This window comes from Gracilinanus agilis, chromosome 2 (assembly GCF_016433145.1).
Source record: "Gracilinanus agilis isolate LMUSP501 chromosome 2, AgileGrace, whole genome shotgun sequence".
NCBI lineage: Eukaryota > Metazoa > Chordata > Mammalia > Didelphimorphia > Didelphidae > Gracilinanus > Gracilinanus agilis.
The window spans coordinates 629,654,687-629,675,565 of NC_058131.1; the positions used below are offsets into that span (position 1 = coordinate 629,654,687).

At 36.9% G+C, this 20,879-nt stretch overlaps 1 protein-coding gene across 1 annotated transcript in view; it reads right to left on the reverse strand.

Annotated features, from left to right (window-relative positions):
* Positions 1–1,216: 1,216 nt before the first annotated feature.
* The window catches only part of PDZD8 (PDZ domain containing 8), a 126,656-nt gene continuing 106,993 nt past the window's right edge, over positions 1,217–20,879 (reverse strand). The window contains exons 4-5 of the mRNA XM_044665622.1: positions 7,751–7,913; positions 1,217–3,831 (exon numbers count right to left, since the gene is read on the reverse strand). Coding sequence (XP_044521557.1) covers positions 1,727–3,831; positions 7,751–7,913 — 2,268 coding nt within the window. The 3' untranslated portion in view covers positions 1,217–1,726. The remainder of the gene's footprint in view (positions 3,832–7,750; positions 7,914–20,879) is intronic.

Genomic DNA, 20,879 nt, shown 5'->3' on the forward strand with positions numbered 1-20,879 from the left:
TGACTTGCCTAAGGTCATAGAGCTCATTCGTAGAAATGTGTGGTCTAAGCCTCGGGTTTCAATTCCTGGGCCAGAGTCTTTTTCACTGGTCATGGCAGATTCCTTCATCCTTAGAAGCTATCATACACAAAGTATTTTTAAATTATTTACCTGTTTTATAGTCAATTTAATTTTTTGTTCTAAAACCAATTCTTTTGTACAATACCTACTCACAGGGGAAAATATGCATATATAATTTATGTGTATGCAAAAAGCTAAAACATTGAAATATTTTTAAAAAGAGAATGAAAACACACATGTACGTACACACACACACACACACACACACACACACACACACACACACACACANACACACATGTACACACACACACACACACACACACACACACACACACACACACACACACACACACACACCACACACCCCTCCCAGACATGAAATGGTAGTAAGGATGGGTAATCAGTCTAGGACCGTTCTCAGATTTTCCTTTGCAAAGACCTGTTCTCAATTCTATCTGTTTATATTGCATAAAAGTATTCTGAATGAATACATTCCCTTTGGTCTAAATGTAATTTTGTGATACGGGAGACAAGCAGTGAATCAAATGTGTTACATTCTTCAGTATAAATACAATTACCAACCCAAATGCTTTATAGTCTTTTGAAACTTCACATCCTTTCACACATTCTATCGTGTCTAAATGTTCAGAACTTTAAATACTTTTTTGCAGATACACCAATCAGTAAGGTAAAAGTAGGCATCAACTTTTTGAGGTTAGATTATCAAAAATTGATTTTTTATACTTTTCATAATTTTAAAATTCTTAAGTTGATAAGCAAAAAATGTGAGTGACCTGGTTAGAAATTCTTGATCAAATGCATAAAATTGTACCTATTACTCTCTGTATTTCAACAATGTCAGCTCTTCAAAGGAAGCACTAAATATTGCCATAATTCAATTTTACAACTTTTAAGAGAACATTTTTTATAAAACAAAAGCATAGAAAGCAAGCAATATCACATATAATAATATCTTTACTAAATCATCATAGACAAAATAAAAAGCTGTGGTGTTTGCTTTCATGTTATGTTTGGCCACCCTCCCCGCAAACCCACAAAATCACCACCCCCCCAGCCCAAACCCTGCCTCCAACAAATCTAACTCATTAACCACCCCCCACCAAAACAAGAAAACAAAAAACAAATCCAACAATTGATTTGAGACAAAAATCAATTTAACATGATCAAAAGTTTCAAAACCTTTTCTCTTAATGATTGCTGTGTTGTCAGTTTGGGCATGCAGTAAGTATAACCATTACCATGATGTAAATGAAAAACTTTAAGAATTTTGACAGCATCCTATTTTAACACAAATTCAGAAACCAAAAAGGAAAACAATATCAACATGAAATGTTAGTTTACATAATAGAAAAAGTGAAAAATAAATTAATAAAAATAAATTCCCATTGTTAACCCCCAAAGCACATTATAATACAATCCAAATCAACCAACTTAGTCAACTCAAATGGTCATGTATTTTGCTGGGAAATACAAACAAACCAAACCTATCATTTTTTTTTTTGCTATTAGACAGGCAATAAATGTGGAGAAGCAGGCCATACATATTCTAAGAGTGTTAAATGTGGGTGTATCTGATATATTTTAGTAAGTGTAAATTTTTTTTCTGCTATTGTTTGGAAGGTTAAATAGGCAGTCCAGTCTACTACAGAGGTTCAGATGGGTCAAATAATTCATCTGATAGACTGTCAAAAGGTTGAGTCTCCATTAGTTGGCGTATTTCATTATGAAGGTCTTCTTCTGCATCTTCTGCATATTTAGGCGCTTTTTTGGTGTGATAGAGCGTCTCTAATTCTAGGTCTTCAATACCTGCTCTGTAGTGAATCATAAGAAGAGTTAGAGCTTGTAGTCTTTCACCTGATTTAGCCAAAGCACTCAAAATGAGTGCTTTTTTCTTTGAATCGGTTGTCTCTTTCTCTTCTCTAGCAAGCGAATTGTTATGCTCCAATTCCTGGTCAATTTCATTTTGCAGTTTATCTAACATGAATTCTAGCTTCTGGAATCTCTCCTCGGTAGGTAAGCCCCGATAAAGGTCACGGCCAATTTCTTTAACTGCGATGAAGACACTGTCATCCAGGCCTCCTTCCTTCCTTGCCAATTTGATTCCTGTGTTATCTCTCTGTCTGCAAGGACTGTTTAGACCACACACTTCTGGATCACTCATCTCATTATCAGAGGTGGTTGGTATTGACTTGAGTGAGGGATCTGTCAATTCAAGAATTTGTTCATCCGGGGCTCTTCTGGAACCTTGTCGCAAGTTTAAGAAACGAGAGCTGGTGTTCAATAGGTGCCTGGTTATACCTGCACTTTTCCCAGCTGATTTAGAAGCTTCAGTATCAGCACGAGGCTGCAACCCTAAGATACTTTCTTGTCCTTCTAGCCTTAAGTTTTTAAATAACCGGCTGGGTTGCTTCCTAGGTCCTATACAAACTGGGCTTTCAGAAAAGCATTTTTCTTGACATTTTTTGTGGCAAACATAGGCACAATATATACACTGGGAAGCTGCCTTAGTCCAGACTTTCTTCTTACAGTAGTCACACCATGTTGGGTTCTGGAATTGAGTGTCTTGGAAAGCATGTTTATTTTCTGCAGAACCTATTGGACCATCAAAATCATCATCTTTATTATAGGCAGATGCCTCCTCTAGCAGGCTACTTTCTTTTTCTTTCCTGAGAAGATCCAGAAGTTGTTCGTGTTCACTTTCTTTCAAATATTTGAATTGTATGGTAATGTCACCATAACAAAATTTCTCATTAAATCCTGTTTTCATGCTCATATTTCGCAGTGTAGATCTGCTAGCCATAGCTTTGGGTGTTGGAGCATTCAACTGGAATTTTGCAAGGTATTCCAAGTTGGAAGTAGCTAAACAGCCCAAAGCGATCTCTTCAAGTTTTATACTAACATGTCCCAAGCAGATGAGATCACTCAGCTTGAAAGGATCTCTGCACCACAATGCAACATTCAGGTACCTATGGTAGGCTTCTATGTCAAATATACAAGTCCCTTTCATTCTTGTCCATTTGCCTAGTTTACGAATATAAGGAATTTCTGATGATTCCCATGTTTGGTCATCTGCACTGTCCTTGTGAACACCTTCATAAAAGTAATCTTTTGCCATTTGTCTTGAAAAAAATGAGTCTTCTGTCTGATCAATCATTACTGACTTTTCTTTATCTGTTTGTGCAGAAAAAAGCACTTTATCCATTCTTTCTATATCTGATTCTGTTTGGTTAGTATCATCAATAGGTGCTAGAAACAATTTTCTTTGCTGTTTTGGTGACTGAGTCTTAAAAAGAGATATCTGTGATGTTCTTGTTGATGATTGCCCTGAGTCTGAAGAATCAGAGGTTTTAGATGCCAGAGATCTGACTGATCGTGACATGTTACTTGCTGATTTAAGACTTAAGACTGGTGAGGCAGACCCAGAAGGCTTACCAACTGTCATGAGACAATGTTTAGGACTAGAACTTAATGTTTGAACCTCATCTTTGGAATAATTTTGTGACTTGAGATAGGATGCCAAATCTTCAAATTCTAAATCTGCTTCTTTGCGTTCACCCTCCATTAAAAGGCCAGGCATAACCTCGTCATCATTTGGGGGGGTTGTCAGAAATTCCACTTGCCCCAAACTCTCCTGTGATGTTACCCCTGCATTACTCTGGCCCACAGGCCTTTCATAACACACCATTACTTTTTCACCAGCTTGCTTGATGAGCTTTAACACCTGGACTGTAGATGTGATTTTAATTCCTATTTAAGATAAAAACAAACACAAAACACAGCAAATTACTGCCATTAGAATAACTTAAATTTGTTGCAGATACTATAGTCAATTTTGATTCTCTATGCTAAATGGGGTAGGGACTGGGACAATGAAAGAAAAACTTATTTGGCTTTGGGGCATATTTTTCTGAAATCACAGGTTTAGTGCTATCCCATCCAATATCCAAATGCAAACAGTTGAGAAATTATTCTTTTACAAACCCCCCAAAACCACATGGAATTATTTTACTTCTTCAAATGTACTGAGAGGGACTGGCCAATAGAGAGTAAAGAAAAATGATAAATATTGGAGGGAATGTGCAAAATTGGGATACTTATACATTGCTGAAGGAGTTTTGAACTGATTCAACCACTCTGGAGGGCAATATGGAATTATGCCAAAAAGGCTATAAAAGAATGCATACCTTTTCATCCAGTAATACCAATACTAGGTCTGTATTCCAAAGAGATTTTTAAAAATGGGAAAGGACCTATTTATACAAAAAATATTTCTAGCTGCTCCTTTTGTGGTGGCAAAGAATTGGAAACTAAAGAGATGTCCCTCAATTGGGGAATGGCTGAACAAATTGTGGTATATGATGATGGAATATTATTGTGCTGTAATGAATGATGAACAGGATGATTTCAGAAAGAGCTGGAAAGACCTATGTGAACCGATGTAGAATGAAATAGCAGAACCAGGAGAACATTATAAATAGTAACTATGATATTGTGGAACTATTAAGTGTGATACTTTGCTACTAATAGCAATACAACGATCCAGGACAATTCTGAAGGACTTTTGACAAAGAATGCTATCCATCTCCAGAGAAAGAACTGTTGAAGTAGAAATGAAGAATAAAACATATGATTTATCACTTGTTTATTTGGATATATGTTTTGGAGTTTGGGTTTTATGGGATTGTTCACTTATAAAAATGAATAAAATGGAGATAAAAAATAAAGTAAAATTTTAAAAAATGTACTGAGAGGAAGGGAGAAACGGTCTAAGGACATAAACAAATCTCTAAAGAATTACGTGATATTTGCCAACTAAATGAAAGACTGCTCTAAATCACTAATAATAAGAAAAACATAAATCTAAACATCACTTGAAGTTTTATTTGACAACCAGAATATTTGTAAATACACAAAAGATGGAAAGTATCAATGTTGGAGAAGCTGTGGAAAGACAAGCACACTAATACACCATGGTAGAGCTAGGAGTTGGTATGAGCATTTTAGAAAAGAATATGAAATTGAGAGGGAGGATGGTGTAGAGGATAGAGAGCCATTGAGTCAGGAGGTCTAAATTCAAATCCTACTTCTGATAGTTGCTGGTTATGGGACCTTAAAATAGGTCACTTCAGTTCTAGACAATGCTCTAAAACTGTAAGTTGAGGAGCCAGAGGCTGACCTTCTTTGACAAAGGGATTTTCTTCACTGACTATGGCAAGGAAATCACACACAGTCTGTCTATTCCAAAAACAGAAATTTGGAAATTATTTTTTTTTAAAGTCATTAAATTCCAGAGTTCCCATTGCTAGGCATAGACAGGAAGTCAAAGGCATAAATAAATTTGCCATAAACAAACTATTCGTAGCAGAGCTTTTACAAATAGCCAAAGAATTGGACACAAAGTAGATACCATGGAGAATGGCTAAATAAATTGTGGTACATGAATATAATGAAATAGAAGTGTGCTATCAGAAATAATTAATGTAAAGAATTCAGAAAAGCATGTGAATTAACAAAGTAAACTAAGCAGAACCAAAGAAAAAGAGCAACATACACAATGACCAGAATAACATAAAGGACAAAGTTATAAAAAAAAAAAAAAAGAAAAAAAGAAAATGAATGTTGTGTAATTGTAATGACCAAGCCTTGAAGAAATAGGAAAACATCTTTCCCTCTCTTCTCTGAATATATGAATGTGTTGAATATTACAGACCAGGCTGATGGATGGGTTAGCCTTGCTGAGGGAGAGGAGTGTGTTAGTTAAAATCACCTGGGGTTCTATTTGGAAGGATTGAACCTCAATATAGTGTCTGACAAACTTCTGTGGACCTGTGGGGGTCCTTAAAACTACATTTCCCGTGGTCCAATGGGTTTCCTGTTTTGGATGACGTATGGAAGGTGAGGGACTGTTTTAAAATAAGGGGAAGTGATGTGGAACTTCCTCTTTAGCTACCTGCCTCTAGCTACCGGCCTCTTGAGCTACCTGAGCTCGCAGAGAGAGGAGAGGTAAATGGCAGAGCTGAGGTTGGAAGAGGTTTCTTTCAGGCGCGTGGTCAGTTTATCTCCATCAGCATGGCTTTTATTAAAATACTATTCTCCCTTTTGATTTCGACCATCCTCAATTTTAATTATAACAGTTGGCAAGGAAAACAGTTCAAAGGACCAAGCTCCTGGTGTCAAATTATCATTTGCCTGATTCAGAAAAAGGTATTTAGGTAATTATTTTTCTTGAAAAGACTTTCTCGGTATTTAGGTCAGCACTGGAAAAGGACAGGAAATTACTGCTCTGGTGGAAGAGACCACAGTACTTCTTGAGCTATAGGAGAGATGAAAACTAACTAACATGAAAACAAAAGGGTTAAGGAAGGAACTGTGGCTAAGAATATCATCACTGGATTCAACTTTCAAAACAAGTTTGTTAGAGCCAGAAAAAGTGAAATATAAAATAAGGTGTGGTTTGCTTGAAAGATAAATTAAGTCTCTGCTTAGTACTCTACCTAGTACAATAGCTTAAACAATGCAATTTATTTTCTTTCTTGGAAGGAGAAATGTATTAGGGTTTTTAAAAATTGGGCCTACATGTGCTTGAGCAATGTAACGCTTTTTTTCCTTCTAGCTTCCTGGTGTCTTGAGGCTACTGTCAATAAGACACAGGAATTTATTCATTTAGCATATAGGCAGATGGGTTTGAATCTTGGCTGTACCAGTAGTGCCCTACTTGACTTTAAAAAGCAAGCCTCCAATTTCCTTTGAATTTCTGTTTTCTCATGAGTAAACTGAGGGGGCTGGATTTGTTGATCCCAACATTATAGGATGTGGTCACCAAAGTTCTTCCAACAAATTATACTCAAATTTTAAATTTGATTTAATTTAATTTTAATTATCACATCAAATCCGCACAGTTTAGACCTGTAGCAAATGTTTTTGTACGAAAATATGGTCTAACTTTGCTTCCTTAGGTAAAAATTGAATAGGTTGATTTATTAATGGTCAGGAAATAAGAAAATTAGATAATTTCTAAATTAGAACTTGAACTTCCTGAGATGGACAATAGTGGAATTCATTCATTTGTATGGCAAATATACTATTAGAATGCAAGTTCCTTGAGGTTAGGAACCAATTTAATTTTATATTTTTCTCAGCACCTAGTATTGGACTTTAAATTTAATAATGTTAATAAATAAATGTTAGCTGAGTGAATGTTTATTCAAAGATGACTTATGTGAACATTATCCTATTGTGTTCAGCAGCATCTTCTGCTAAATAGTTAAATCTGGGAATAGGGAAAAGGCCTACAGCCAAGGGGAACTATATCCATTCACTCTTTTCATAGAATGATAATTGCTTCATTCTCCCCATATAATAGTAGTAGTGATAGTGATGGTGGTAGCCAGTAGCAATAGTGATTAGGATACTTTGTACTTGCATAACATTTTCATGTTAAAAGTTGGAAAGGAGACAGTTAGAGGGATCAGTGGATGGAGAACCAGGCCTAGAGATGGGAGGTCTGGGCTTCAAATCTGGCCTCAGACACTTCCCAGCTATGTTATTTTGAATATCATTGATTTGAATTTGACCATTGATTTAAAATGATGTACTAGTTTAAAAGTTATTTTTTTCTACATAAGAATCATTTAAGTTCATTGTAAAGAGTAACAGCATAAATTACCTCCGATTGCTACAATTCTGTCTCCCCGCTGAAGATCTGCAAGTGCAGCAGGGGAATGTGGTATTACAGTCTCAATTACGACATGTCCGCAACATCCATCAGATGACTGCACCAGACGAAGTGTAAGTCCAACACTTGGTAAATTTCCTTTCACTACTTCAACCTTGATAAAGAAAATATGTTCAAGAATGAATATGGATACAATGCATTTATTAGGAATAACAGCTCACATTCAACCTATTGCAGGAGGCAGTACAAAAGGCATTCTCTCCTTCTGCAGAGAAAAAACTGAGGCTCTATACAGAACTTAAATACCTGGGATTTAAACCTAGGTCTTTGCAACTGCAACTTCATGTTTCATCCACTTGAAACAACAATAACAACAACAACAAAAACCCCTTCTCTTCCATCTTAAAATTACTACTCTGTATGGGCTCCATGGCAGAAGAGGGGTAAGGACTAGGCAATGGGGGTTAAATGACTTGGTCCAGCTTCACACAGCTAGGAAGTGTCTGAGACTAGATTTGAACCCAGGATATCTTAACTCAAGGCCTGATGCTCAATCCACTGAGCTACCCACCTGCCTCCAGCTACACTTAATGTTAATGAGAGGCAGAGCAATTTAAATGCAAGCCATGGAGAGAAATAAAGGCAACAAGCAGAGCTGGACTTCAACTAAGTAGGGAGAATTTTGACTCGGACAAATTGCAACAGATATACTGGAGCTAGGGGTGGGAGGGGAAGAAGACTTTACTGGAACAAGACAAATGAGCCTGTACTTGGGACATAGAGTAAGTGGGCCTAGATTTGCACAAACCATCAGAAATCACCTTAGTAGAACCTTCTCTTAGCCTAGAGAAGACAAGACGGAGTCAGAAAGGCACTAATAAAATGAGTGTATGTTTTTCTAAGGACCTGCCATGTTGTGTCGGTGGGGGGTGTGTGTGTGTGTAACATACACGTACATCTAAATATGTGTGTGCACTGACTTTCTATGAAAGGTTATTTGAGGTGATGACTATTTGGGAACTGAAAATTTAAAGAAAACTAGCTGAGACCAGTTAACTATTTATATAATGTTTATATAAAGTATATTTATATACATTTATATATAAATATACATAAATATATATTTATATAAAGTATAATGATAACTAGTTCATATTTGCAGACTGAATAACAAAAGATATGCATGGGGGTAGTTAGGTGGCTCAGTGGATAGATAGCCAGGCCTGGAGTTAGGAGATCCTGGGTTCAAATATGACCTCAGAAACTTCCTAGTTAAGTGAACCCGGGGCAAGTCACTTAACCCCTCACTGCCTAGCCTTTACTGCTTTTCTGCTTTGGACAGGATAAGTATTATCAATTCTAAGGCAGAAGGTTTCAGGGGGGAAAAAATTTGTGTATGCTGATTTTAACAAAGTAACCATTTAACTCCCCCCTGACCCCCGCAAAGTATTTCTCTATAGCTATTTTAACTTCATGGCCAGCCCTTGTCATTGCATTAGAAATGTACCCTTGGACAAATTATTTCACCTATGAGAATCTGTTTTCTCATCTAAAAAAGATGGGAAATACACCCTTCTTACGTCTTGAGGCTTGAACTAAAGATTAAATAGGACATTGGATATAAAATACTTTGAACAATTACTAAGTTGTCTACTTTTTCAACTAAAGGCTGACTAAATAAGGTTGTATTTGTACGTGTGCACACATATATTTATATTTTGTGTGGGTGCACATGTACATTTAAGAAATGTTTTTCAATTAAATAAATATAATAAAATTTTCATTCTTGAAATGGGGGTTAAGGTTGAGTTTTCTTATTAACTGAGAGATAGGTGAAAATTTGCTTTTGGTCTGCAACCTTGTTAAAAATTTTGAGATGACACACTGGCTTACTGTTTTAACTTATTTTAGGAAGAATGTAGTGTAACTGATGGAATCCTCTTTATTCCTTAATTGCCTGAGGATTTTCCAGGTCTCAGAGTTGTTATTTTTAAGGAGAGTTTCCATATTAGCCAGCTACAAAACTATAAAGCATAGGTAACTGGGCAGAATGTGCCCTGACCTGAAGATATACTCTGAAATTGAGGATGAGGAGGGAGAAGCAATTTGATTCAAATTAATTTTTTAGTCTAAACTTATTTTAATATCATTTTTTGTTTTTGTAATGAAAATTAAGTGCCTAGAAGAAACTGAGCTCCTGAGTTTTTAATCTTTAACAAATTATTGTTTTGACACACTTGTCAACAAATGTTCAAATGACTCACTTAAAAATAAGCCCACTTATAAACCATACAAAACCATTCATGAAGCATTTAGTTAAGAGAGATGGATAGATTCTTTGACACTATGGCCATAAGATTTTAATTAAATTTTTATAGTAAATTAAAAGAAATTCTTTTAAAAGAACAAACCATCCTATAAAGAACTACGTAATTCGGTGGACAGAGTATTCCTAGATAGGAAATCTGGAAGATCTGAGTTCACATCCAGCCACAAAGACTTACCTGTGTGACCCTGGGTAAGACATTTAACCTTCCACTCAGTTTCCTCAATTATGAAGAGGGATTAATAACAGCTTCTACCTCATAGGATTGTTGTGAGGATCAAATGAGGTAAAAAATGTAAAGTGTTTTGCAAACTTTAAAGTACCACATAAATGCTAACTAATGTTATTTTCTTTATTCAAACAAATTAATCTCTACCACTTTTTTCTTAATTGCCGTCTACATGCAATTAAAAAAAACCAAAAACCTTTTCCATTTCAAATGATCCTTGATATAAATGTTAGCAGAAAAAACGTGAAGATTCTAAAGGATTAAGTTTTCCTGAATAATGACTCTATTTAGAGATTTCCAATGAAATGATTAAATGAAATTGTTTTTCTTCATTTTTATTAGTTACTACTAATGAATACTCTAATGTAAAACTTGAAAAAGAAATAGACCTACACTACAGACTCTACATTATAACCTTTATAAATACTGTACCATTGGCAGACTAATTGCTATCTTGATTTTTTCCTACTTGTCATAGTGAATCCTTACATAAATCTAAAAATAAAATCTACTAGTGCCTTAACTTTAAAATGGCAAGCAAATAATAGTGAAAGTTTGGTAACATGACCTTTTCCCATGACACAAAATTCTAGATTTATATGACCACCTCCTAAAAGTGGGAGGGAAGGGTGGGGCAGGGTTTGATACCGATAAATCAAAGTAATTCTAATAACACCTTGCTTGGCCTTTAAAACATTTTCTACATTAAAAAAGGGGGTTAAGGGGGCAGCTGGGTAGCTCAGTGGATTGAGAGTCAGGCCTAGAGACAGGAGGTCCTAAGTTCAAAGCTGGCCTCAGACACTTCCCAGCTGTGTGACCCTGGGCAAGTCACTTGACTCCCATTGCCCACCCTTACCACTCTTCCACCTATGAACCAATACACAGAAGTTAAGGGTTTAAAAAATAAAAATAAAAAAATAAAAAAGGGGGTTAAATCACATGGCATAGCTCTTAGCTGCTTGGTCAGCTCTCCTCAAATTTAAGATACTAGATAAATGGTGATATATGCCCAAATAGTTTCATGCTTTGTTGCTTTATTCAATTTAATAAAGCATTTATTAAATTTCTACTATTTACAAAGTACAAAGATGGGAAAACTAGGCAATGGGGATACAAAAGCCAAAGAGAAACCATTCTTGCCCTCAAAGAACTTGCATCTTACTTGCAAGACATAAAATACTCCAATTTAAGTATATACAAAGTAATTTCAAGAGGGAGAAGACACTAACAACTGGGAAGGCTTATGATAGGTCTTGTGTGGGAGCCTTTAAGGAAACCAAGGATCCTATGAATCTTTAGGTGAAGAAACTGCATTGAAGACATGAGGTATGATTTGTATAAAAGGATACAAGTGAGAGTTGGCCAATCTGATTGGAACAGAGATTGTGAAGAAAGAAGACTGGAAAAGGCAGCAGAGGTCTTTAAATACCAGGCTGAAGGATTTTGAGAAGGGAAATAACACAGTGAGATTTGGGCTTAACAAATACTATGGAGAATTTTAAGGTGATATTTGAAGAGAGAAATGTAAGTTAGGGGTACCAATTTGTAGACCATTGCTCTTATCAACTTCTTAACGATTGGGCAAAGGTACTGGAGTGTTTTAGTGTCCTCATCTGGAAAATGAGCAGAAGGAAATGGTTCCACTCCAGTACCTTTGCCCAAATAAAGTCCTGAACTAAGATGAGAAGAGTTATATAGTTGGAGAGATGGGGATAGATAAGAAAGATGCTGTTAAGACATAAGCAAACATAAGGGTGTGGGGTGGAATTGAAGGAAAAGAAAGAGGTGGGGAAAGACTATGATGATTACAAGACTGAATCTGAATGATTGGCAGGAAGAAGACATCCTTAGTAGAAACAGAAAAATTTGAAAGGGAAGGGAGTGTTTCACTGTGAACATAATGACTTGCTTCTAGGACATTCATGTAGATAAACTAAGCAGGCAATTGAGAATGTGATGATGGGAGTTCAGAGGAGAGATAAGGGCTGGGTAGCTAGACCAGGGATTTATCTGTATACACATGTCCTATAGGCAACTCAAATTCAGAATATCCAAACATGATAGCATTACCTTTCCTCCCAAACTCTTCTTTCCCCTCAACTTCCCAATATATGTGGAGGCTTCCACCTTTCTTGATGTGATTCAGGAGCCTAGATCTTTGTTAATCTTTTTTTTTTTTTTTAAACCTTACCTTCTGTCTTAGAATCAGCAGTAAGGGTTAGGCAACAGGGGTTGTGACTTGCCCAGGGTCACTCAGTCAGATTTGAACTGAAGATTTCCCATTTCTAGGTCTGGCTCTCAATCCATTGGGTCATCTAGCTACTCCTATGGTTAATTTACTCTTCACTTTCAATTATTGCCCCCACATGTCATCAATTTCCAAGTCTTATCCATTATCCATTCTCCCTCTACAATATTTCTCCCATGAGGAATCTTCTCTACTTATACCACAACTATTCCTGTAGAGGCCCTAATTATTCCTTTTTTTAGACTATTGTGCTAATTTCCTACTTGGATTGGTGGCTTCCAGCTTAGCTCCAATCCATTCTCTACATATCTGCAAAAGTGATATTACTAAAACAAAAGTCTGGCCATATTACTCCTCTGTTTTAAGAAGCTCCAGTATCTTCTTTTCAGCTCAAAGGGAAAAATATAAATTCTCATTTGCATCTAAAGATCTCTACAATCAGACTTCTTTGCTAGTCTTTCCAGGCTGATTACCTCATAATTCTTCTTCTACTCTGTTCCAGTTTGACTGGCCTGCTTGCTGTTCTGTAATATAACACTTGGATTTTAACCAATAAGGAATATGAAGCAATTTCCCCAAGAATAACATTGTTTATTAACAGACGCAAGTGTCTGCTAACAAGAAATGTATCTTAGGCCAGCCTCCAAAGTGAAAAGACCCTCAGGCTAGTCTGGCTTTCACTTTTAAAGGAAGCTCCATTATCTTCCTGATTAGCCTGACAGTTTGTCCTTTGGATCTCCCTAGGCAGTCCCCATAGGTGGATATTTCAAAAGAGGACATGGACTCCCAAATAAGGAAAATGTCAGGGAAATGCAGCTGACTCACCTTACTTTCAAATGATTCAAAGTTGGCTGACTAGCCATGCCTTTAATCCTATCAAGATCTTAACAAAAGATTGAAGGTCCCAGCTCAGTTTAACAGAGTGGGGCCAGAGAATAATCTTAGCTTGGAAGCTGACTGTTTTCTGCCTGTCCTTGGAAGGCTAAGGAGAAAATGATTCCACATAGAAATATTGCTAATAAATAATACAATTCAATATTAATTGTCCTCAATGAACATCATATTCTACATTATACTATATCCCAATTCTATGGTTTGTTTGGGGTCTGAAGTTAGGAAGACTCATCTTCCTTCCAGAGTTCAAATCTGGCCTCAGACACTAACTAGCTATGTGACCCTGAGCAAGTCACTTAACCCTGTTTGCTTCAGAAATGGTAAACCACTACAGTACCATTGCCCCTCAAACCTCAAATGGGGGCAGGACATGACTGAAAATTACTGAACAACAATAAAATACTGGAATCAATGATAGAAGTAGAAAAGTCAGGAAGAATAGGGTGAGGTAAGGGTGGAGAAATGGACCAGGGAAGTGACTGTTTAGTTTTAGATAAGATGGGACATCCAGAAGTTAGTCTAAAAAAGGTTGGTGTTGAGGTAAAGGCAAAGAGTATAAAGGTTTGACAGTAAAAGAGACAGAAGAGACTAAGATGGCAGGTTCAAGGGGCAATAGGGTAAAAAACTTTTTCTTTGCATTTTTTTCCCCAAAGATGGAAAAGATCTTTACATGTAGAGAGGGAGAGAATGACTACTGAAGGCAGAGAAGCAATGAATGACGGTGTACAATCTTGGAGGAGAAAGAATATAATTATGGGTCCAATGGAAAGGGTTATGTACTAGAAAAAGAAATCACCTTTTTTTTTTCTAAAACAGAAATTGAGGTGGAGAGGATAGGAAAAAAGTTTCATAATTCCAGAGGGTTTTTTGTTTGTTTGTTTGTTTTGTAGCTTTAAAGCAGGATTTGAAGCCAGGAATTTGAGCTGGATAGCCTTAATATGAGAATAGGAGGAGGTTTATGGGTAACTCAGGTAAATAGCAAATAAAGGTCAGCAGAGAGGATTAGAAGAGCCACGCAATACAATTGGACAGTAAACCCATGAGATAAGAAGAGATGATCCTAAGTAGCACCAGGCCAAGAGGGAAGGGAAGAGAGGAAGTCAGCAAACAATGGTAGGGAAGGAGGACTTCTATGGCCACTAGTCTACCTGACAGCGTCTTGTGAGCTGATTCAGAGTGGTCAGTTATATCTAACTCAGGTATAATTGTCCATACACAGGGATTTTGCTAACAGGCATTATATTCAATGAATATGGTATTATAAGGAAATAAGGAAAGAGCAGGAGCAGGAGCTGCTGAAAAGGTAGAAGCAGTAAAATTCCAGAATTCAATGGGAAGTGGGTCCTATAATAATTTTTACTTTCCTAGACAAAGAGCAGTTGCTCTTCATTGTGACTGTTTAACAAGGAAATGCAGTGCATGTGAATTTCTACTTTTCAGGGGTGCTTCTAAACAGTTCCTTCAGTCAAAACTTTCCTTTGCTGGGATAGAACAGAAAAGGAGAAAACACAATACATGCTAGGTCTTTCCTCCTGGTCTATGCAAGTTTGATTCCAATCCTAATCCCTTTATGATTTTCTCCAGACAAGACATGGTTACTTGAGAAACTCCATTGTGAATTATCCACTTGTATTTCTTCTGACCTCTCCATCTGTATAAAAACTCTTTTATACTAATAATGCTAACAATATATAATTAGCTTCACATCCGACACTCCTGAGGCTTTAAAAATTGGCTTTCTGCTGGCAAAAACTATTCCTTTCAGAGTGTTTACCTCTTCTGAATCTTTAAAAAGTTTTCAATGTAAGATAACAACAACTACCCAGTAGCTTTCTCATACTATTCTGCAGCATTCCCAACTCACAAGTCTACATGTGATAGATATATGTCCAGTCAGGAAGCAATCTAATAAAAGCAGGGAATGTTCCATTAAGGCTGTCAAAAATTTCCATCAGTTTTTAATAGTGTCAGGGAACTTTTAAAAATGAATCCTTTTTTTGATTTAGTTATTTCCTAATGGAATGAGAGAGAGCATAAAGAACACAGCATTTAAGATTAAAGGATATAGGTTTGAGTATACCTTACTACCTGTATGACTAAGGGCAAGTCACTTAAACTTTCTGAGACTCTTTCCTCATCTGAAAAATTACTTTAGAGGTCCCTTTGAGTCCTAGATCTATGATCTTATGATGTTGGTCAGTTGTTTTCAGACATGTCAAACTCCTTGTGACCCCACTTGGGGTCTTCTTGGCAAAGATACTAGAATGGTTTTCCATTTCCTTCTCCAGATCATTTTCCTGATGAGGAAACCGAGGTCAACAGGGTCAAGTGACTTGCCCAGTCACATAGCTAGTGCCTGGAAATGGATTTAAATTCAGAGCAATAGGACTCTTCCTGACTGCAGGCCTGGCATTCCACCCACTGAACCACTTAGCTATCCTAATGATACTATGACCTGGGTTTGAAGGACAGATAGTGGACATACCTACTTGTGACCTTGCATAAGTCATTAACCTTTAAGGACTGCCTCCTTCTAAAATGAGATCAGATGATCTCAAAGATCCCTTCAGTTTATCTAAGGCCAGATTTGAACTCACAAAGATGAATTTTCCTAATTTCAAGCCCAGTATCAAATGTTATTTTTCTGAAATTCTAGGGGAAAAAAGTTAAGCAAACTGTTCAGCAACTGTTAAGTGCTGAAAAATGTTAACTAAATAGCAATTATGTGAGCTGAATAACAGAATTAAAATGCAAAAGGGACAGTGGACAACCTGCATTTAACTTCACCAATAATGTCAGAAGCAGATAGAAACATTTCCAATTTTATGTGCATCGCACCTAAGGAGAGCAATTTAGTAAAGATACCAATGTTAACAGATAGTCTTTTAAGTGTTCTTATATACTGACACCTTTTTAGCCTTTATTTGATCCAACCGTGAGTCTATATTTCAACTCGGCAAAAATGAATTTTTGAACATTGATTTTTGTCCTTCCCTAAATTGACATCAATTTATACAGTGGATGGGAAGATGACACATTTTCATATCAGGGCTGTATGACTCAGTTTTATTTTTCAAAAAGTTATTATGTCAAAATTGGTTTACAAATAAAGACAGAAAGCCCAGAAAGAGTAAACAAGATTTTCAAAAAAGAGAAAACTCTAAATTGGCCAAGCCTATATTTCACATTCATGTGTCTCTTTATCAAATAAGTTTTTGCAAAAGACATTAACATCATTTTCTAGTTTCCTTGGACAGATGTATAGCCAGAGGAAAAAATGTGACAAAACATATCATCTACAGCAATGCATACGTAGTACATTACACTAGCACAGATTTAAAATCCAAAAGCCTCTCAAAAACAGATTTACAAATTCTTTACCGAATTCACCTTTTAATAATATCTCAATTAAAAAAATTTTGGATGAGTGTTTTACAAATTACATATATCCTATAATTTAGAGCTATGACCTGTGATTTTATTGCTCTAATGTAGAGTGCATATCTAGTTTACATCCAGTGGTGTTCTATACTTTGTCTGAAACATGTAGTCTTAGAGTATTGCCCAGGATACTTGGGGACTGAGTGACTTGCAGGAGGTCAGACAAGTCAAACAACGGCCTTTATTGAGGGATTGTGGTAAGTGCTATAGACACTAAAAAAGGCCAGAATAGTCTTGCCTGCTCTCAAGAAGGTCACAATTCTAATAGTGGAGACAAAATATGAATAATTTGTTGCATACCACATATTTCCAGAAGAAAAGAAAGGTGGCCTGAGAGGGGAAGGACTAGGAGCCTGGGGTAACAAAAAAGCCCTCCCGCAGAGGAAGGACATAAAATGAGTTAAGCAATGAAAGAGGCAGATGTGAAGAGGGCAAGAATTAGAGGTGACAGTGCAACAGTATTGATGGAGTGTCTTGTGTGAAGAACAACAAGTAAGGTCAATATTATTGGTTGAAGGAGTAAAGCTATCAAAACATGGAAAAGATAAGGACAGGACAATTATGAAGGTCATTAAAAGTTAAATAGGGAATTTTCTATCTGATTCAGGAGATACAGTAGCAGGAAGCTTCAAGAGTTTGTTGAATAGAGAGGTGACAAAGACAGAAGAACGTTTGAGAAAAATTACAAATTTAGAGGATGATGGATTGGGAATGAAGACAAGAGATAGGTAGGTTGATTACAAGTTTATTGCAACTATGCATACCTTTGACCCAGCAATACCACCACTGCATCTGTAACCCAAGAACAGATATAAGAGGAAATGGACCTACTTGTAGAAAAATATTTTTAGTAGCTCTTTTTTTGGGAGGCAAAGAATTGGAAACTGAGTGAGTGTCCATCAATTGGGGAATGACTGAACAAATTATGGTATATGGTTATAATGGAATATTACTGTGCCATAAAAAATGATGAATAGGATGAGTTCAAAAAAACTTAGAAAGACTTATATGAACTGATACAAGTGAAGTGAGCAAAACCAGGAGAACACTATACAGTAAGAGAAATACTATACAGCGATAAACTGTAAAGGTCTAAATTATTATCAACAAAACAAGGTCACAAGATAACACAAAGGGACTCAGTGAAAAATGTTAACCACAGCCAAAGAAGGCTGTTGGAGCCTTATTGGAGTTCAAAGTATGCCATCTTTCTCTTTATTTCCTTCTTGAGGTTTTTTTTTAAACCCTTAACTTCTGTGTATTGGCTCCTAGGTGGAAGAGTGGTAAGGGTGGGCAATGGGGGTCAAATGACTTGCCCAGGGTCACACAGCTGGGAAGTGTCTGAGGTCGGATTTGAACCTAGGACCTCCCGTCTCTAGGCCTGACTCTCAATCCACTGAGCTACCCAGCTGCCCCATGAGTTTTTTTATTGTATGTGTGATAGGTCTTCTGTTGGCATGAGGAATATAACCTATATCAGACTATATACCAACTTAGGGAAAGAGAGAAGCAGAGGGAGAGAATCTGAATAGAAAAATGTCAGAAAACAATTGTCAAACATTGTTTTGACATACAATTTTAAAAAATTAAGTTCAAAAAATAGTCTATTGCAGGGCCAGGTGGGTGGCATTGAGAGCCAGGCCTAGAAACAGGAGGTCCTGGGTTTGAATGTGGCCTCAGACACATCCTAGTTGTGTGACCAAGTACAAGCCACTTAACCCTAATTGCCTTAGAATCAATACCTAATTTCAATTCTAAGACAGAAGGTAAACGTTTTAAAAAACCAAAACAAAACAGAATAAAATTGCAATAGTCCAGGTGACAAGTGATAGGGGACTACACTAGGGTGGTGTTTGTGTGAGTGAAGAGAAGACATATAAAGGAGATACAGTGAAGGCAGAAATGACAAGACTTGCCAAGATACTAGATATGTGGAGTCAATGAAAGTAAAGAGTCAAATATAGTGACCAAGTTGATAAACTAGGTGACTATTGTAAAGAAATATTCATTAATTAAGAGTTCATTAGAAAATAGGGTTAATTAGCAAAATGTATTGATAGATACATTAGAGATATGAGTAAGTTGGGGTTTCTTTAAATATGAATGGAATCTCAGAGATGACTGATGGGAGAGAATTTTCCCAAGGAGCTCTGGGTAAGACAGTTGGACCAATGACTCTCTTTTGGGCTGACTTGGTTCAAGGAAGGTTGTCCAAAGAGCGGCTTCTGTGAGTTTGGAAAATCTTGGTGAATTTACATCCTGAAAAACCATCTAATAAGGACAGAGAAGGGGACTCTTGGCTGCAGTTCTGCTTGCCCCAATAGGTGGCAGCAAAGTCTGACCTGTTTGAGTGGAGAAGGCAATGGATTTCTGACCAGCTGGAAATCAAATCTGAGCAGCAGGAAAGATAACTCTGACTTATTCCTCTCTATTTATAAGTTTATAATTTATATTAGATAAATAGTTAAGGATTTGGGGTCTTAGATAAATAGGAAGAGAGGATAGGCTCATCTTTGTCGAGGGAGAAGCAGGTCCTTGTGGACCAGATTGGTTTGGGTGGGTTATAGTTAGTATTTATTAGAATAGGGGCCTTACAAAATACGTAAGAAATAATTTTCTATCTGGTTTTCTTTTACTTTCCTTTCCCTTCCTTCATTTTGTATCTACAATAAACAGAGTTTTATATAACTGGCCTAAGCTGGAATTCTTTTAGACTGCTTTGAGAAGCCATCTGTCTCAACAGTCAAAACCAACAGCCTGCCCACTTAAGACACAGGTATTGGTAGGGGGCAGCTCAGTGGATGGAGAGCCAGACCTAGAGGTAGGAAGTCCTAGGTTCAAATCTGGCCCCAGACACTTCCCAGCTGTGTGACCCTGGGCAAGTCACTTGACCCCCATTGCCTAGCCCTTACCACTCTTCTGCCTTGGAGCCAATTCCAAGACAGAAGGTAAGGGTTAAAAAAAAAAAGACAAAAGACAGGTATTGGTAATACCCATATATTAATGCCAATAATCAATAAAGGTCAAATACCGTTACAACAATGTAAGATAATCTCAACAGTAATAGGGAAGTTGAAAAGAGACAGTTCTGAGGGAAAGATAATGAATTCTGCCTTGGACATGTTAAGTTTAAGATAATAATAACAGCTAACATTTATAGTGTTTTCTATGAGCCAGGCATTATATGCTAAACACTTTCAATCCACAACTCTTGAGATGTAGGTGCTTTTATTATCCCTGTATTACAGATGAGGAAACTGAGGTAAATAAGAGTTAGGTGACTTGTCTAGAATCTGGGGTTGGATTTGAGCTCAGGTCTTCCTGACACTAGGTCTAGTACCTTCTCCACTGTGCCACCAAGGTGCCCTCAATATTTATGAGACATTCAATTCAAGATATCTAAAACGCACTTGGTAATAATATGTGTGACTGTACCTCTGGAGAAAGGCTTGAGAGCTGGATGTATGTATGCACGCACGCGTGCACACACACACACACACACACACACACACACACACACACACCATCTGCAATGAGATAGATAAACCTATTGGAGCTGATAAAAATTGCAATGAGATAGTATAGAGCAAAAAGAGAAGAGGCCTAGGACAGTCTTGGAAGATACCTACAGTAAGTGGGAGAGACATGGACAAAAGACCAGCAAAAGAGATAGAAAAGGAGACATAACACTGAAAAGAGAAGGATCAGAGAACAAGAACCCTAAAAACCCAGAAAGAACTGAGTATTCAGGAGAAGGAAACGATGCTCAATAGCGTCAAATATTGTAGGCAGAGAAAGACAGAGATGGGGGTGGGGGGGGTGAGTGGAGGGGAGGAAGGATGCACGTGTATGACTCGAACTTAGGTTTTTCTTGGCTCTAAAAAAGATAGTTCTCTGCTATGTTATGATGCATTCTCTCTGTAACTTATGATAAAAATACAATATAATGGCAACAGTATTTTCAAGATGTTAAAACTACCAC